The sequence below is a fragment of the Nycticebus coucang genome, chromosome 14, assembly GCF_027406575.1.
Source record: "Nycticebus coucang isolate mNycCou1 chromosome 14, mNycCou1.pri, whole genome shotgun sequence".
NCBI classification, from domain to species: domain Eukaryota; kingdom Metazoa; phylum Chordata; class Mammalia; order Primates; family Lorisidae; genus Nycticebus; species Nycticebus coucang.
In genome coordinates this window covers 94,843,867-94,864,215 of record NC_069793.1, presented here as the reverse complement: position 1 = coordinate 94,864,215, position 20,349 = coordinate 94,843,867, and the positions used below count along the sequence as shown (strand labels likewise).

The 20,349-nt window shown below is 42.6% G+C and overlaps 1 protein-coding gene across 1 annotated transcript; it reads left to right on the top strand.

The window, feature by feature from the left end:
- The first annotated feature begins 538 nt into the window (after positions 1-538).
- C14H11orf97 (chromosome 14 C11orf97 homolog) lies at positions 539-19,781 on the top strand. Its single transcript, XM_053561421.1, has 4 exons — positions 539-1,980; positions 7,323-7,427; positions 13,161-13,286; positions 19,545-19,781. Exons 1-4 carry the CDS (start codon positions 1,746-1,748, stop codon positions 19,547-19,549), a joined length of 471 nt encoding a protein of 156 aa, XP_053417396.1. The 5' UTR covers positions 539-1,745; the 3' UTR covers positions 19,550-19,781.
- The last annotated feature ends 568 nt before the right edge of the window (positions 19,782-20,349 follow it).

Here is a 20,349-nt window from a genome sequence, read left to right as displayed (position 1 = left end):
AAAAAATCTGAGGAAAATCATTTTCAGTCTATAGTTTTCACCTACCCAAACCTGCACTTTCGGAGCGATGAATGGAAACATTTTCTTTTATAAAGGCATTTTCAGATCTGTAAGACATTTTCATGTTTTACCTCCCACACAGCATTTCTTACAAAGCTACTGAACATATCCTGCACCAAATAAGTGAGTAAACTAGAAAAGAAAAAAGATGAGATCCACAAAATCAAGGGTCTAATGCAAGGAGAGACAGGATGGTAAAGGGACATCTTTAGACAAGGAGGAACTGCAGGCCTGCAGAGGAGCCAGGCCAGACTGGGACAGATCAGACGTTCTTGTGCAAGGGGCTTTTTCTTTCTTTTTTTTTTTTTTTATTAAATCATAACTGTATACATTGATATGATCATGGAGCATCATACACTCGCTTCATAGACCATTTGACACATTTTTATCACAATGGTTAACATAGCCTTTCCGGCGTTATCTCAGTTACTGTGCCGAAACATTTACATTCTACATTTACCAAGTTTCGCAAATGAAATTGATAGACTTCCTCTTGTGTTTGCACATATTAAGAGATGTTACTCAAAGAGAAAGAGTTTGGAAATGAACTAACGATAAGGACATTAACAACCAGGCCAATTAAAAAACAAGACGATTATTAACTTCAGACAACTAGAAGGTCGCACAGACAGAGAAAATGATCATATGATATTACGAATACTGTATAGCTCAGCTGTGACTAACCTTTAATAGTTATAGTAATGTAAATTAAATGTTGCTGTAGCCAGAATTTCAGTTTATCTGCAATATGGTAGTATGAGGGAGCAGTAAGTTTCTAAAAGGTAGAGAGCATTAAAAAAGGCTAAAGCTCATCTCCTATAGGAAATCAACATGACACCTAAATTAAAAAAAACATAAAAAATAGTAATATAAGTTACAAATAAGTGGTAATATAACTAAATTATCAGCCAAAAGAAAAGCGGCTTGTCTCCGGGGTGCAGTGGAGGCAGACGGGGTCTTCTGCATTTGATTACCAGCTTTGTAGAACTATTTAGCTCTGTAAAACAACCTACATTTAACTTTCCTAAAATTAACACAACATAATTCGCCTTTTTAAATGACTGCAACAACCAAAACAAACAAAAGCAACCTCATCCTCCCTATTAAAGTGTGGATTTTCCTACTTGCTCCTCAAATCGAATTGTTCTGAATCTGATTCCCTCCTCAGAGTAAAGTGAGTTATTATATGGATTGAAATATGAATAAATTGTGAATACAAAAGTGTTTGGAACGTAAATGCTTAACAACAATAATAATTTACAACCCCAAAGCTGGAAATCCTCCACATTTATTCAGTCACATGCCGTGTGCATGAGTGAGTGTGTGTGTGGCAGGGGGCAGGACTTCACCGGCGTGACACCGGCGACCGTGTCTTGAACTTGGCCTTCTGTTCGGGGTGATCTATGGTCCTGGCGGGGGCGCCAGACTTAGTTCCGAGTTCACATTCCAGCTCGGCCACCTCCCAGCTGCGTGGCCTCAGGCCATTCCCTTAGTACTTCCGAATTTCAGCAACCTGATCTGGGAACAGTGAGGTCTCCTTGGCGGAGCTGGTACCCGAAACTAAGGAGAATTTACGCGAGTCGGGAGCTTTGCCCAAAAACTAACCGCAGCCGCTCAACCTCCAGAGCGCGCAGGGCCCCTGGGGCTGCGGAGCGCGGCGGGGGGCGGGGAGGCCCGCGGTCGCCATGGCAACCGAGACGCCGCTCGGTCCCGGCTGCGCGCGGCGGAGCAGAGCAGGCCACAGCCCCGGGGCGCGCAGGAGACCGCGTAGCATGAGGGTGGAGGAGGCCGTGATGGTGACCGCGGCAATGGCACCCGAGGCGGGTCGCGACAGGGAGCAGCCTGGGCAGCCCGCGGGGCTGGGGTGCGGGGCGCGCGGAGAACCCGGCCCGGGCTGCCCGCAGGAGCCGGACAAACAGTGTGAGTTCAGCGCGGACTCTGCTGGGGGCGTAGACGCGGAGAAGGGGTGCGACGGGGTCAGACCGTGAGGGTGGAACTGCTGTTTTGGCGGGGGCAGAAGTGACGGCACTGTGGCGGAAAGCAGCTGGTCCCCAAGCCCACTTTCACAAAAGGCCACCTGAGCTTAGGGTCTAGGTATCATTTCCCGCTTAAGAGGACTTGAGCATTATACATGGTGGCATTATACTGGAAGGGATTAAAACACACACACATGGGTGGCACCTGTGGCTCAAAGGAGTAGGGCACTAACCCCATATGCCAGAGGTGATGGGTTCAAACCCAGCCCCGGCCAAAAACTGCAAAAAAAACCCAAAAACAAACAAACAAACACCCCCCACACACACACTTACTCTATTGTGTGTGTATATAATCCATACACACGCATTTATGTAAGTACACATTTATGTGTGAATGTCTATGTGCTTGCGTCTGTGTATATAGACAGTGGAAATAGGCACATCATTTTGTCAGTTTCTTCATTTTACACATCAGAAAATGGAGGTCTGAACAAGAGGATAGGAAGTGACTTGCCACAGTTACTCAGTTAATGCTGGAGAAATACTTAAAACATTTCATCACTGGTTTCTTGGACTCTCAGTCCATCAGTTATCACCTGATTCCTTTAGAATCTCACAATGATGGGCCACATTTTAACACACTACTGTTTCCTCTCTGTCCTGCCAGTCCGACAAACAATTTTCAAATAAGTAAAGACAGTTCTGGTACACAGTGACAACTGGCATAGTTGTAATTTGCTTATCTGTATTGTTTCCTGAATTTATGGGCATTTCACAGCCTCTTGTGCCCCAAGGTCTTGGGTAGGTGCTAAGGAATGATGGTGAAAATAATGGGCCAGGAATGGAGCAGGTCTGTAGTACCTCCTTAATTGCCTCCCTGGAGGGCAGCCTTGGGTCCCTTGGCATTCTCTGCACGTAGGGCCCCCAAAGGGAAGCCCGGGCTGAAGGCCTTAATACTTCTGCTTCAGTGGACCACACATTCCTATCCCCCTGAGACTTCATTAAGGAGACTCAGAACCACTGCCTCCTGGTGCCAGGGGCCTGTTCCCTCAGCATCAGCCCTAGTATGACTGTGACACTTCTGTTCTTTAGTAGCATGCAGAGGCCTTACTTAGAGAAACTGAATTCAGAATATTTAGGTAATGGAGATTCTGTATTCCTATTTAAAATTCTGTTGGGTACCTTTTCTATTAAAGATGCTAGTATCTGAATGTTCTTTAGTCCTATGGCTCTATGAGTAAAAGGTGGAATTAATCACTCACTCATCAATTCAGTATGCAGTGACTGTTTACTACACGCCTAGCATTGGACAAATTGCAGAGAAAGGAATAATAAATTAAGCAGATGTCCAAATTTCCACAAGCTCACAAAGTCTATTGGGAGTGTGCAAAGGGTTTCTGCCTCAGCCTCCCTGAGAACCTTTTTTTAGGGCCATAGGCTAAGTAGAGACAAGCTGTTCACACCCAGGCAGCATACTCATTCAATTTTCAAATGTCTATAATTGGAAAGGTCTTCAGTCTCTACAGTTTCTACTTTGCAATCTACTCTGCTCTCAACCCACACACACACAGACAAAGTACGATCTTTTCCTATATGAACATCCTTGAATTACATAATAGCAGCTATTTGAGGACCAACCAAATCTTTCATGGATTTAATATCACTTTCGAAATCATTTGTTGTTCTCTGCCCATGCTGGCTGTCCTCTTCCAACATTCTCCAGTTATTTAAATCGCTGGCCTGGCATTCTAGGTATGATCTGATTAGCATAGTGTGATGGGACTATAATTATGGGTTGTAAACTATGAACTACTTTGAGTAACCCTGAGGCTTGGGAGAGTCCAGTAAGTACTGCTTTTCATTTTCACAACTTTAATTTTTATGACATCAGGAAGCTACTTTCTCAACTATGAAACAGAAATAATTATACTTGCCCAGAGATCATTGTGAAACAACAACAGGAAAGAGACAGTAATATGTGTGAGATGCCTAGGGCATGGTAACATTCTGTGAATTGCAGCAATTGTTATTAGGTCTCAATAAAAGAAACCCTGAAATAATGTTCCAAAAGAATGTCTGGAGTAGGCTTGGCGCCTGTGGCTCAAGCAGCTAAGGTGCCAGCCACATACACCTGAGCTGGCGGGTTCGAATCTAGCCCTGGCCTGCCAAACAACAATGATGCCTGCAACCAAAAAAAAAAAAAAAAAAATAGCCAGGCGTTCTGGCGGGCACTTGTAGTCCCAGCTACTTGGGAGGCAGAGACAGGAGAATCACTTGAGCCCAGGAGTTGGAGGTTGCAGTGAGCTGTGAGGCCACAGCATTCTACCCAAGGCAACAGCTTGAGGTTCTGTCTCAAAAAAAAAAAAAGTCTGGAATAATATTGTTCTCAACATTCCTTCTTAGTAGTGACCATGATCACTGTCAAGTCATCTGTTGACCAATCCACTCAAAATGTTGGTAAAGATTAACACGAAGCTATGTTCTAGTTCTCAGAATTCTCTCTCTTCTTTCTCTCCCATCTTCCTTCCCTTCCTTCCTTTCTGTATTTGCCCATTGTAGCTCTGAATTTTTACAGTCCCCCAAGTGACTTTTAGTGATTTCCTCTGTCAATGTCAATTTTCTTAGCAGCAGAGCTGAAACATGTCAAGGAGGCCTGAACTTAGAGAAGGTGTCTCTTCCCTCTGCGGTCCTGTTATAAGCTTTGCTTCCTTCTTAGCCAAGTTTGTTAAACCTTTTTCTGCTTGAAGATCATGATTTGACAGAAAAAGATTAAATCAAAGTTATGCCTGAGTAGTGCTGATCTCATATTCATGACTCCCAACTTTTGGGAAATGAGGATGAGACCCTAAACTTTAGGAGCCAGGGTGTTCAACCCTTTTTCTTTTCTGGTGCACATCGGAAGAATAAAAGTTGTTGTGGGCCACACATTCAACACACGAACACTAACAAAAACTGATGAGCAAAAGCCAAGGTCCATGCATACTTTTTGTGATATCCGTATTTTTGCAATATCCAGCACCCCAGGATGAACAAAACAGTCCTCAAATAATCTGCATGCCGCCCTCAGGTGGAAGGTTGGACACCTGTGCACATATCTAATTCTACCTGTCCTTGTCTGAAGGTGTGTTTGTGTCTTGGTGACCAGGAATGAGCCAAGATCACTGCCAGAAGCAGCAGGTCTCTTGCCCCACTTGGGCCAGTCTGCGTCCCTGTGAAATTGACTCACTTGTGTTCTTTATTGGTTAGTCTGGAAAAGATAAGACACTTGAAAAAGAGGTCTTTTTCACTTTCAGATCTTCAATAACTGAAGTATTTGGTTTGTGTTGTTCATGGTGCCTTGAATTGAACTTTTGGGTAGTGAGTCTAGACCTACTGATTCCCTGACGTTCGCAGCTTGCACTGGCAGACATGGGATGGTCTTTACTTAGAGCTCTGTTTAAGTGTTTAATTTTACCTGAACACACATTTGTTGAAAAAATTTGTTGCTGTTCTTATGCCAACCTCTGTTCTAGGACTCAAAAGAACTGAAAACACAACATCCCTGCCCTTATGGTGTTTATTAGTGAAAACTAATAGCGACACAAGTAATTGTATGTAAGTGAAAGGAAGCTGCATGCAAATTGCAATGAGTGAAATGAAAGAAAAAAGGAGGATACTGTGAGAAAAAGGCATTTCTAGATGGTGGAGTCAAAGTTTCTCTAAAGAACTGACATTAGAGTCAATGCCTAAAATTTGAGTATAAGTTATAAAGGCAAAAACTTAGGAGCATGACAGTCCAACAAGCAAAAATAGCTTGTGCAAAGATGGGAATGAACAGAAGGGCCCTGGGGCTGGAGCTGTGAGAGAAAGAGGCTGGCGGAGAGGTTAGAGCAACAGGGAAGACCTGAAAGCACAGAGCTCTTGGGTTTCTCCAGAGTTCTGACCCCTGGAGTGAATGAAGAAATGTAGCTAAGATGTTTAGAACAAATCATCTAGTCCTTGACTGTACTACCCTGTTTCCCTGAAAATAAGACATCCTCCGAAAATAAGACCTATTTACAGGAAAGATAAGACGTCCCCTGAAAATAAGACCTAGCGTATCTTTGGGAGCACACCTTATTTTAGGGGAAACAGGGTAGTAATGTCCTATAGGGCCAGAATTAGAGGCCAGTGGTTCACTATTCAAATTTACATTTAATCTTCTAAAATGATAATTTCAAAATGCTGAGAGAGAAAAAAAAAAAAAAGGAAAAAAGTGCTGATTGTGCTGTTTCTGTATCTGAATTGCAAGCTCCATGCATACATCTGTCTCCCGAAGTGCTCTGCCCGGCTCCTAGCAAAATGCCTGCTACGGGTCTTTATTAATAACTTCCCAAATAAGTAAGTGAAAGTTTTTTTTGAGGCAAATGACAAAACCACATATATTTCTATGTATTTCTTCATAATCTATAAAAGAGATACCTGAAACTTACCACACAAGTCTAGGAATTACATAAAAGTATGAAATCCCCAAAGAACCAAAGTTCTTTTTTTCTTTCTTTCTTTCTTTTTTTTTTTTATTAAATCATAGCTGTGTACATCGATATGATCATGGGGCATCATTCACTAGCTTCACAGACCATTTGACACACTTTCATCACACTGGTTAACATAGCCTTCCTGGCATTCTCTCAGTTACTGTGCCAAGACACCTACATTCCACATTTACCAAGTTTCACATGTACCCTTGTAAGATGCACCGCAGGTGTAATCCCACCAATCCCTTTCCCTCCACCCACTTCCCCCCTCCTTTCCCTCCCTTCCCCCCTCCCCCTATTCTTAGCTATAACTGGGTTATAGCTTTCATGTGAAAACCCTAAATCCAAAGTTCTTATCAAAGAGATCTTTCGAAGATGGAGCCTACAGGGATAATTGTCTGATATTTGTATGGAATAATATGTCTTTTTTTTTTTTTTTTTTAAAGAGTTATTCGAGCGGCACCTGTTGCTCAGTGAGTAGGGCGCCAGCCCCATATACCGAGGGTGGCAGGTTCAAATCCAGCCCTGGCCAAACTGCAACAAAAAAATAGCCAGACGTTGTGGCAGGTGCCTGTAGTCCCAGATACTCAGGAGGCTGAGGCAACAGAATCGCTTAAGCACAGGAGCTGGACGTTGCTGTGAGCTGTGACGCCACAGCACTCTACCAAGGGCGATAAAGTGAGACTCTGTCTCTACCAAAAAAAAAAAAAGAGTTATTCAAGTAGGTGTAATGACTAGAAGTTTGGGCAGAATTTATGATAAATAACCTATTTTGTTAATGCCTTTACAGGGAAGAAATTTTTATATTGTGAACCACATAAGAGAATTAAGGAAGTAATGGAAGAAGAACTTTATATAAAGAGAGATGAATGCCGCGTTAAAAACCCATCTGCAGGTAACTCCAGTGACAAATGAAACGTCTTTGTGAAATGGATATGAAATTGCCTATTTGATGACAGGATGATTATTTTATGTATTACAAAATTATAACTATTAAAAGAAAAAATGAGTTCTTGGGCAATTTGTGAGCTATTTTATAATTATTTTGCCTATGTCCAATGAACCTTTATATTTAGAAAAAAATAGCTAAAAGGTAGTTATGACTGTGTGCATTGCTATCCTATTTTTTTTGATGTAGTTATTTCTATTTAAACTTGAGTTATACTTTTTCCAAGTGCCTGAAAAACACAAGAACATCTTTGATTTTTATCAACATATGTATGACCAATAACTATAGCTCCCAAACTTTAGGCATCAGAATTACCTGGAAGCTTGTTAAAAGCAGACTACTAGGCCCTGCCCCTAGAGTATCTAGCTCAGTAGGGCTGGGGTAGGCCCCAAGAATTTGCATTTCTACCAAGTTCCTAAGTGGTATTGCTGCGCTGGTCCAGAGACCCCACCTAGCAAATCACTGACCTGAGAGAATCTAATTCATTTAACTAGGTCAGATCGTGCAAGGATTTATTCTCACAAACTGGACTATATGAATTACATGGTCTGGGCATTGATAACTCTCATTGATGGTTCATGTGAGAATTCCTTCTCAATGATTACTAGATGCATATTTTATTGTAATATTCTTGGGTGCCAGCAATTTCTAGAAGAAATAAAAAGAACTATAAAATAAGCTAGAGAACTTGATATTTTCTGTGGAGTATGGTTGGACAACCTGGAGGTGAGGTTCCAATTCACTAAGAATTCCTAAGAGAGACGCTGCAGGTGCGTCATTTTAGACTCCATTTTATATGACCACTTTTCTTTTCTTTTCTTTTTATTTATTTATTTATTTTTAATTTATTGTTGGGGATTCATCGAGGGTACAAGAAACCAGGTTACGCTGATTGCATTTGGTAGGCAAAGTCCTTCTTACAATCATGTCTTGCCCCCAAAAGGTGTGGCACACACCAAGGCCCCACCCCGTCCCTCCTTCCCTCTCTCTGCTCTTCCTTTCCCCACCCCTCCCTCCTTCTTTCTCTCTCTGTTCTCCCCTTCCCCCACCATGTCATTAATTGTCATTAATTGTCCTCATATCAAAATTGAGTACATAGGATTCATGCTTCTCCATTCTCGTGATGTTTTACTGAGAATAATGTCTTCCACTTCCATCCAGGTAAATACAAAGGCTGTATTTTTAATAGCTGAATAGTATTCCATGGTGTACATATACCACAGCTTGTTAATCTGTTCCTGGGTTGGTGGGCATTTAGACTGTTTCCACATTTTGGTGATTGTAAATTGAGCTGCAATAAACAGTCTAGTGCAAGTGTCCTTATGATAAAAGGATTTTCATTTCTAAACCAGCTACGGAAACACTTTTTTGGGCCTTCTCATATCAGCTATTCTTACAAAAGGAGAGACAAATAAAATGGTCAAATTTGCTCATATAATATAGTCAAGGAAGGTTTTAAAGTCTATTTTGACTCTATGAACGGATACAGAACAACCTACCAAATTACTGCTGGGAAACCTAGCCTAAATTTATTATTTTCCTGTTAATTAAAAAATTTTCCCAAGTCTATACTATTATATTTATCTTTATTGTTTTCAAAGAATACCTAGAAGCTCATTTATGCATTTGTTGTATATTTCATTCTTCTTTTTTTTTTTTTTTTTGTAGCGACAGAGTCTCACTGTACCGCCCTTGGTAGAGTGCTGTGGCGTCACACAGCTCACAGCAACCTCTAACTCTTGGGCTTACGCGATTCTCTTGCCTTAGCCTCCCGAGTAGCTGGGACTACAGGCACCCGCCACAACGCCCGGCTATTTTTTTGTTGCAGTTTGGCCAGGGCTGGGTTTGAACCTGCCACCCTCGGCATATGGGGCTGGTGCCCTACTCACTGAGCCACATTCTTACTCTGTACTTTTATATGAGAGTCTAAGTGAATAAGAAATATCATTTGGTTTATAAAAATTCATTTCTCTAAGTAATCTTTTCAAATATCCTTCATATAAAGTGGAGACTGTGTAGGCTGCATTCTTATAACATCCACCGAAACAGGTATTATTTGAGTCTAGTTGAGAATAGATTCTGTACCTTCAGGTTTTAAAGGGTTTACACATTCCTATCAGATGAGGACAAGAGGGCCTGGATCAGCTGGAAAAGGTTCTTATCATCCAAAAATATAGAAATGCAATTTTCTGATCAGATCTTCTAATCAGATGAAAATGGAATTTTCTGGATAAGGAAGAATTTAGGTCATATATTTTCAGTAATTCCTTAAAGATTTTCTTCTTCTTACAACGTACAAGAAAAAGTTGGGCTTGTTAGAAACTTCATTTGGAACCAGTGCATTTATTTTATTGTTTATTTAAAAATGATTTCCACATTTTGAAGAACTTCTACAGAGGCCTTTGCAGAAATAAATCAACATTCATTTGATGTTTCATATTGCAAGGGGTTTTGTATTTTTCTGGCTCAAACCTGCAGAGTTTATAGTAGTCATGAAAAGTGAGATTAATGAAACTTAATAGTTTTCCCCTTACACAACATATTTCCTTTTCCAGTAAATTTCAAAAGCATACTGCAAATTCCTAATTTATGTCTATACGTGCCTTAACACATGGAAACTTAATTTTTAGCTTGGCCTATTTATTATGTTAAATATAAAATTAGAAAACGAAAAATGTCGCTGAGCAAGTATGGATGTTTTGTTATTCATTACTTTGTTCCACAATGTTTTCTGCCCCTACCATATATGAGGAATTTACTAGATACCAAAGGCACATCAGGATAATTACAGAGTTTAGGAGTCAAAAACACAAAATGACTTAAATTTTTCTTTCTCTAGTCAATCTGTGACTGTGTTTACACAAGGGAAGCGTAGACAATACGGCTTTAAACTAGCTTTTCAAGCTCTGATGTTTATCTTTTGCAGCTGACATGTTTTTAAAGGGTGAGTTTACCTTCCTTGTGAGACCAGGAAAGTCTCGCTGGCTAAAACTTTGACATACAGGCATGGTTTAGTAATTCTTAAATTTAGGATTTAAGAAAACACCTAAAAAGAGTAGAAGGTGGGTAAGGGCATGAGAAGGGAAGCGGGAAGACAAATCTCTAGAAGATTCTGAGCTGCGAGAAAAGATTTGTTTTCTTTTTTTTTTTTTTTGTAGAGACAGAGTCTCACTTTACTGCCCTCGGTAGAGTGTCATGGCATCACACAGCTCACAGCAACCTCTAACTCTTGGGCTTAACGCGATTCTCTTGCCTCAGCCTCCCGAGCAGCTGGGACTACAGGCGCCCACCACAACGCCCGGCTATTTTTTTGTTGCAGTTTGGCCGGGGCTGGGCTTAGAACCTGCCACCCTTAGCATATGTGGCCAGCGCCATACTCACTGAGCCGCAGGCGCTGCCCTGATTTGATTGTTTTCTTTGAGTCTCTCCTTGTGCCTGCTGCCCTTTTCCTTTTGAGGTGAAGGATGCCAGGATTTTTTTTAGCTCTCCACCTTTGTCTTCCCTCTTTCTCCTGGAAAACACAGAGCTGTGTGGGAGCTAAGTTTCTCTTAAAAGCAGCAGCTGCCCAAAAAGGCATGTATGCTTCTTTCTAGATTTCTTTTTCTTCAGTTGGAATATATTGTCTTCTGTAACTTCACCAAACATGAGATCAAACGAAAGTTGGACTATTTTTTTCCAGCAACCTGTATCCTTGAATATAGTAAATAATTATATTTTGCTTTGCGTTTTTTGTACATGTCTGAGGGCATTTGTATTTTAGGTATTTTCCCAATTAAGTTCAAAACTTCTAGCTATTCCTGAGATTGCTTCTGAAGAGCACAGTTAAACTAGACTGGTACAATTATTCCTCTATCTAATTTGGTGTGGTTTGTCTGTACAGTTCTTTCTAATTTTGAACTGCTTTCCGTTTTACTGGCTCTTCCCACAGCATGAACAAATCTGAGTCTTATTTTCTTGGTTTCCTACGGGGCGTCATGCACAGGGGCTATTCGGCAAATGTTTATGGGCTTCTAAATTTGAGAGTCTATTACCCAAAGGCTGGGAAACAGCCCTTTTCTGTCACTGGACAGGATAGAAGAGGAAAGTGGATTGAATAGCAAGGGAAGATTCAGGTTAGAATGAACAACTTGAACTTTTTAAGGTTTTGACAGAAGGAGATTGTGGAGATTTACTTGAGAAGGTCTTTGAAGGAGGAAGAAAGTAATCTTGACAGACAGCCTCAGCTACTCTGCTTAGGAGAGGGGAGGGAGGCAAGAATTGACATTTAACTTGGTGAGTCAGTTCAGTGACTATACTTCTAGAAATGGGAATTGAGTCCAAGCTTGGACGTTAAAATCAGGGACACCTGTTAAAAGAATAGCTGCATTCATGAAATACAAAGTACTTTGTGCCCATCTCATCTAAATCCTGCAATAATCCTTTGAGGTAGATACACAGATTATTATCCTTATGTCAAAGAAGGGAAAACTGAGACACAGTGGATTAAACAATCTGCCCAAAGTCATACAACTACGAGGCAGTGGAACTACTACTGAAAACCCACATCTTCTCTGAACCCAAGGACCCTGCTCCCAGTTGTCACTCGGTTTGGAGCCCTTTATAGAGAGGGATCCAATGTCAGTGACGACGGCAATGGGCGGCCTTGGATCTGTAGAGAATATACGTCATAAAGTTTGCAGCTTCGGAAATTAAAACAAATAATTCATGCGACTAACCTGAATTCACCACCTTACTTAACTTGAGTTAGAGTTTTCTACCCAGTACACATTCACCAAATGTTTGTTGACTGATGCTCAAAACCTGAACAGGTGTTTTAGGCCAGTGCAGATAAACCTTATTAAACGGTATCAGGATTTAAGTTTAACCTTATTAAACGTGTAACTGTCACGTATCAACAGGCAGACACCATTTTCCAGGTATTTTGCTATGGTGTTTTAAATGTAAGATCCAGTGAGTTTATGACTTTTGGGAGATTCTTGAATCTACTGTATGAATTAATGTGGTAACCTTTGGTTCTATTATTTTTGGAAATATTTCCATTTACTGCAGGAATTAAATCAGAATCAGATAAGGTTGACTGAATAAATTCTGGGTATTAACTGTTGCTTATTCCTGATCCTTCTGTGTTTTGTTATGTGTGTTTCTCAACTGACTTTTTATCTATTCATTGAGGGGCAAATTAAATTATCTCAGAGATTGTAGAGGTTTGCTGCATGGAGAATAATTGAATGAATGACATTAAATAAAAGATTAAACAAACGATAAAGACCTTGGGTTGTTTGATAAACCATGTCAAATAAACCTCCACCCAAATAATTGAAAAAATGATCTCAAAGTAAATATTCTTTTTTTTTTTTTGTAGAGACAGAGTCTCACTTTATGGCCCTCGGTAGAGTGCCGTGGCCTCACACAGCTCACAGCAACCTCCAACTCCTGGGCTTAAGCGATTCTCTTGCCTCAGCCTCCCAAGTAGCTGGGACTACAGGCGCCTGCCACAACGCCCGGCTATTTTTTGGTTGCAGTTTGGCCGGGGCCGGGTTTGAACCCGCCACCCTCGGTATATGGGGCCGGCGCCTTACTGACTGAGCCACAGGTGCCACCCTCAAAGTAAATATTCTAAAAACATTTTGTGCTAAAAGGAGAATATGCTAATACTTACCCTCTTGCTAATATTGACAGCTGCCCTGGAAGGGATCTGGAGCATTAAAAGGAATCTCCCTGTGGGAGGCTTGAAGCCAGGACTGCCAAGCAGAAACAGTTTACTGCCACAAGCCAAGTACTATTCAAGACACGGAGGGCTGAGAAGTAAGACCACGATCCCTTTGACTTCCACTTAAGCCCTGAGGGTACTGTGCAGTTTACAAACAATGGTATATGCGTTGTTTAAAAATCACAATCAAAATTCAACCTCCCCTTGACTTGTTGCTCTTGGGTTACTTGTAGTTTAGCCACATGAAGTCATTATGAAACTCAAACAGTTAACAGTTCAGCTGACCAATTTACCCTGCTGGATACAATAGAAATTTGTATTTTGAGTTATACTCAAGACCTTTTTGTTTGTTTGCGCGACTCTTTTTGAGATGGGGTCTCCCTCTATTGCCCAGGAGTGCGGTGGTGTCATCATAGCTCACTGCGACTGCACAGGGGTCTCCCTGTTGCCCAGGCCCTTCTTGAAATCCTGGCCCCAAGTGATCCTCCCTCCTTGGCCTCCCAAAGTGCTAGGTTTACAAGTGTGAGTCACCGCACCTGGCCTCTTTACCTAGTTTAAAATTTCAAAATATTAATGTGGCTAAGAACGTCTCTGTTAGGTGGCTGCCTGGCGCAATGCTTCACCTGGAGCCTTCAGGGAGCCCATCACCAGAACAGTGTCGTACCCACTTGGCAAGTCCGTACCCTCCAGTATCTCCCTTCCTCCCCTATTCTCCGCCCCACCTTTTTTTTAAATCTCAGATTAATGTGAAGGTACATATGATTAAGTTACATTGTTTGCATTTGCAAAGTGAAGTTGGAGTTGCAGCTGAGCCCTTCACCCAGGTCGGGTGCCACATACACCCAGTCTCCTCCTTCCTGAGTCCCCAGGACCTGTCCGTGTCTTTGTGCCTCTGTGTGCTCATCCTTTAACTCCCAATCGTGAGAGTCCTTGTGGTGCTCCAATCCTAAGATGGAGTGAATAACATTCATTTAGAGTTAACGGTCTGCAGTTCCACCCAAGTTGCTGCAAAAGACATTATTTCATTCCTTTCTACAGCTGAGTAGTTCACATTTTCTTAATTCGCTCATAATTAATGGATACTTAAGTCGATTCCACATCTTTGCAATGGCGAATCGAGCTGCGATAAACATTCGAGTGCAGGCGTCTTTTTGAGAAAACGGTGTCTTTTCCTTTGGGCAGATAAACAGTGGTGGGATTCCCGTAGTTAATGGTATAGCTACATTGATTTCTTTGAAGAATATCTATACCAGGGGGAATGAGGAAAGAGAGATGAAGGAATTAGGGAAGAACAAGGTAACTACTTGGTGCGGCTGCCTTAGTTTCATACTGCTTTAGGGAAAAGGTCACCAGGCTGGGCCCAGGGGCCAGATGTTCCTCAGCAGACATAAACTTTGGCATGAAATAGTACTCATTTCTCACTGTCACAGCCAGCATCTGTCAGGAAGGTTTGTAGGGTGCGGGGACGGTGGGGGTCTTGCCAGGAATGTTTGTAGGGTGCGGGGAAGGTGGGGTTCTATGCCAGGAACGTTTGTAGGATGCGGGGAAGGTGGGGTTCTATGCCAGGAACGTTTGTAGGGTGCGGGGAAGGTGGGGGTCTTGCCAGGAACGTTTGTAGGGTGCGGGGAAGGTGGGGGTCTTGTCAGGAACATTTGTAGGGTGCGGGGAAGGTGGGGGTCTTGCCAGGAACATTTGTAGGGTGCGGGGAAGGTAGGGGTCTTGCCAGGAATGTTTGTAGGGTACGGGGAAGGTGGGGGTCTTGCCAAGAACGTTTGAAGGGTACGGGGAAGGTGGGGGTCTTGCCAGGAACGTTTGTAGGATGCGGGGAAGGTGGGGGGTCTTGCCAGGAACGTTTGTAGGATGCGTGGAAGGTGGGGGTCTTGCCAGGAACGTTTGTACGGTACGGGGAAGGTGGGGTTCTTGCCAGGAACGTTTGTAGGATGCGTGGAAGGTGGGGGTCTTGCCAGCAACATTTGTAGGGTACAGGGAAGGTGGGGGTCTTGCCAGGAACGTTTGTAGGATGCGTGGAAGGTGGGGGTCTTGCCAGGAACGTTTGTAGGGTACGGGGAAGGTGGGGGTCTTGCCAGGAACGTTTGTAGGATGCGTGGAAGGTGGGGGTCTTGCCAGGAACGTTTGTAGGGTACGGGGAAGGTGGGGGTATTGCTAGGAATGTTTGTAGGGTACGGGGAAGGTGGGGGTCTTGCCAGGAACATTTGTAGGGTACGGGGAAGGTGGGGGTCTTGCCAGGAACGTTTGTAGGATGCGTGGAAGGTGGGGGTCTTGCCAGGAACGTTCGTAGGGTACGGGGAAGGTGGGGGTATTGCCAGGAATGTTTGTAGGGTACGGGGACGGTGGGGGTCTTGACAGGAACGTTTGTAGGATGCGGGGAACGTGGGGGTCTTGCCAGGAACGTTTGTAGGGTACGGGAAGGTGGGTGTCTTGCCAGGAACGTTTGTAGGGTACGGGGAAGGTGCGGGTCTTGCCAGGAACGTTTGTAGGGTGCGGGGAAGGTGGGGGTCTTGCCAGGAACATTTGTAGGGTACGGAGATGGTGGGGGTCTTGCCAGGAACGTTTGTAGAGTGCAGGGGAAGGTGGGGGTCTTGCCAGGAACGTTTGTAGGGTGCGGGAAGGTGGGGGTATTGCCAGGAACGTTTGTAGGGTATGGGGACGGTCGGGGTCTTGCCAGGAACGTTTGTAGGATGCGGGGAAGGTGGGGGTCTTGCCTGGAATGTTTGTAGGATGCGGGGAGGGGGGTGGTCTTGCCAGGAACGTTTGTAGGGTACGGGGACGGTGGGGGTCTTGCCAGGAACGTTTGTAGGATGCGGTGAAGGTGGGGGTCTTGCCAGGAACGTTTGTAGGATGCGGGGAAGGTGCGGGTCTTGCCAGGAACGTTTGTAGGGTACGGGGAAGGTGGGGGTCTTGCCAGGAACGTTTGTAGGGTGTGGGGGAAGGTGGGGGTCTTGCCAGGAATGTTTCTAGGGTACGGGGAAGGTGGGGGTCTTTCCAGGAACATTTGTAGGGTGTGGGGGTAGGTTGGGGTCTTGCCAGGAACGTTTGTAGGGTATGGGGAAGGTGGGAGTCTTGCCAGGAACGTTTGTAGGGTGTGGGGAAGGTGGGGGTCTTGCCAGAAAGCAGTGTCTCTATGCTCCAGGTGCACACGGCTGGGTATGTGAGCCTTGAAAAGTGATCTGCAGTTGGGAGATAACCATGGATTAAAACAAGAAGTGGGTAAAAACCAAGCACGGATGCTCTTAACCAAGAAAGAAATCATAGTAGAAATATTATTAGCACTGTTTATTCTAGATTCTTAGTATAAACAATAATACCTCATGTTTTATTTAATCTTTATAACAATTACACAAAACATATATAGTTCATTTTATAGATAAGAAAACTGAGGTGCAGAGAGGTCGAATAATTGACCCGGGGTCACTGAGGCTGTGAATGGAAGTGCTGGGATTTGAACTAAGGCACGTTGTCACCAGATGCCATGCTTGTAATCACTAGGCACTACTATGCCTTTGAGCCAGACAGGACCCAGGAGCTAGGGTGTCTATTGGACCTGGAGAGAGATGGGAGCTCAGCAAAAGTAGCACACAGGAAAAGGGTCCCCGGGAGGCCAGGAGTGCAGCCTCTAGGATATGGATTCAGTGGAGGGAAATCCAGCCACTAAGAAACTGAGACAAGAGGTTAAAAACAAAAACAAAAACACTTGTTACAAAAATCAGTTATAGAGACATGGGTTTAACCATAATAAAGTAGTAATAAGCATCATTTACCATGTGTCAGGCCTGGCAGTAAGTGTTTTATGTAGGTATCTAATCCACACAATCACATGAGTTGAGAAATATAATCTCCATTTTCCAGGGAAGAAACCTGAGGCACAGAGACACTATATACATTACCTAAGATCTCGGAGGTAGTGGAGCCAGAACGACAAGCATGTCCACCTGGCTTCCAAGACTGTGCCCTTAGTTCCAGGACAAGGCCCAAGACCTAGTCACCAGGCAACAAGTAACAGTCACAAATTTGTGGTTAAATGGACACAAGTGCCAGGGTTTGGGGAATGCAGGGTTTTAGGAATCTGGGAGGCCACCACACTCACAATCCACAAAGACATCGATGTTCTGGAGTAATGACTGATTCAACTCAAGTCTGGGCCATGTGCTGTTTATCCTGACTTTCCACTCACTTTGTTAGGTTCTGTGTATAGCAGATGAATCGATCATTCCAAGAAAATTCACAAAGCAATTTACTTCAATGATGAATGATTTTCTAAATGCATATTATGTACGTATTATGATTGAAACCATTTCAGTTACCTTTATCTGAAGACATACAAGTCAAATAAATTACCTAATCTATCAATGGAAGACATATAAGAATGTGTTTGATTTTTATCATAATTATATTACTTTCATCCATGCAATTTAGGACAGTCTTGCTTATGATTTCCTACTCGTTGTTACTCACCCACATCATCTTCCTAGCAGCCTCCAGCCAGCTGTCCCCAGCCCAGGCCAAGCCCTTACAGCAATCATGTTACAATATGTAACTATTATTGACATTTATCTCAGCTTCATCTCTGTTAAGTTGCCAGCTGCATATTTGCCCTTTGATCTTTTTTTTTTTTTGTAGAGACAGAGTCTCACTTTTTTTTTTTTTTTTGTAGAGACACAGTCTCACTGTACTGCCCTCGGGTAGAGTGCCGTGGCGTCACACGGCTCACAGCAACCTCTAACTCTTGGGCTTATGTGATTCTCTTGCCTCAGCCTCCTGAGCAGCTGGGAATACAGGCGCCCGGCTATTTTTTTGTTGCAGTTTGGCCGGGGCTGGGTTTGAACCTGCCACCCTTGGTATATGGGGCCGGTGCCCTACTTACTGAGCCACATCTGTATAAGTCAGACTGATCACCAAGAATTAAACATTTCTCATTTTTAATGGAAAAAGGAAGATGTTTGGCACAGACATATCAGAAACAAAATCTGCAGGTGATTTTCAAAAATAGTAATAATTCATAGCCCATCAAAAGCTCCATGAAGGCAGCGACCACGTCTCTTCCATTGCACTGTGTATCTGGCACTTTGCCCAGCGCTGGGCACAGCAGGTGCTCAATCGCTATTTGTCACAGAAAGACCAATGGATGAATGAACTAGCAAGTGTATGCTGAATGAACATTATGTATGTCATAAATGTATATTAGTTTGTAATCCCCATTATTGGCATTAATACCTGTCTATAAATTAATCCAAAGTAATGAAAAACTATGAATGCCTGCTTGATGTTCAGAACCTTCCTGATGCTAACGCACCTATGTTCCCTCTTCCACAAAAGTATATGGTTTTCCCTGCTTGAGACAGCTAAGTTAAACAATGCAAGTGATAGAAGGAAAAGCAAGGCATGACAAGTTCTATATATTTTAAATACATCTTGGAACTAACACTTCTAAAGAGAGGTTTTCCGCAGATTACAATAAGACTTCTAGGAACTTGCCCCATGCAGTGTGCTTCAGGTAGATAATTCAGTCAAACGTCACCGTCATTTTTTCCTGCTCATGATCATGGTAGTTGTGACCCTTCCAAGATCTAATATACTTCATTGAAAGTTTAAATTTAAAATCATGATCATACAATTGTAGTTCTTTTTTTTTTTGAGACAAAGTCTCATTATGTGGCCCTCTGTAGAGTGATATGGTGTCACAGCTCACAGCAACCTCAAACTCTTGGGCTTAAGCGATTCTCTTGCCTCAGCCTCCGGAGTAGCTGGGACTACAGGCGCCCGCCACAACGCCCAGCTATTTTTTGGCTGCAGTTGTCATTGTTGTTCAGCAGGCCCAGGCCGGGCTCAAACCCACCAGCTTTGGTGTATGTGGCTGGCACCCTGCTCACTGAGCTGTGGGTGCTGAGCCCATACAAATGTAGTTCTAAAGCACATTTCAGTTAAGAGACTGAAGTATCTACAGCTTTAGTCATACTAACACGTTTTATTATTCATTTACTATCATTATTCCTTTTTATTCTGTGCCATGTACAAACAAAAAGCTTTCTAGGTCTGTGGTAAGCTTGAAAGTGCCTATGTGGGTAATTTTCTAAAATGTAGATTCTGATACAGTAGGTCTGGGGTGGGATCGGAGAGTCTGCATTTTTATCCAGCTCCCAGGATGATGCTGTTTGTCCAGAAGCTACGCTCCAGTAGTAAGGGACTGGGAAATGTAACCACAGTCCTCCTCTATACTGAGATCATAAGGGCGTGGCTCTCCTAGTCTGCTCTACCAAACCAAGTACTGTTGGGAACAGTAAGTCAAACGCTTAGTTACGTGTCTTGTTCACAATTTTTTTTTTTTTATACTCTAGGATAAGATGACTATAATTTTCCATTGAGGCAAAAAAGCCCCTCTTTCTCCTGAAGTTTGAAGAACAGAGAAGAAACTCAAGCTTGTTTCAGGATTTAAAATGTGTAAAAAAAATGTATATTAGTCTGTAATCCCTATTATTGGTATTAATACCTGTCTGTAAATTAATCTGAAGTAAGGAAAAACTATTGATAAAGTTTACTAAGCACCTGAAAACAAACCAAGAAATTGTCTACTTGTTTTTAGTTTGTCAGAGTCGGAATCCTTTGGGCTTCTCTTTCAGCTCACTCAAGTGTGTGGAACAATGATGAAACCAAGGCGCATTTACTGAGTCTTCAGTTTAAGGTAAACATTATAAACCTCAACCCTTCACGAGAGGGTAATGTGTTCGTGCGCTTAGGAAAATAAATCCAGGTATGACTAGATGATGGTTAGTTTAAATGAATGACACAGATGAAACGTCTTTGACTCATGGACAACCATTTTTATGTTAGCCTTGGAGATAGAGCTCATTTCTCCAGAATTGGTTCACCATATAGTAAGAAGCCAGAAAGTTTATAGTGAGATCTAAAAAAGGCCTGGGGTGGAGAAGATTTTAATCATACTGCTGGGTTAAAAAAAAAAAAAAGGTTTAAAAGAAGGGGAAAATCCTCTTCTTTCCCCCCTATTTTTCAAAGCAATATATATACAGTATAGAACAACTGGAAAATAAAGAAATAGCAAGAAAAAAAACTCATCTGTAATTCAATTTGCAGAAACAACTATTGATATTGCACAATTTCCCATTCATTAAAATATTATTTTAA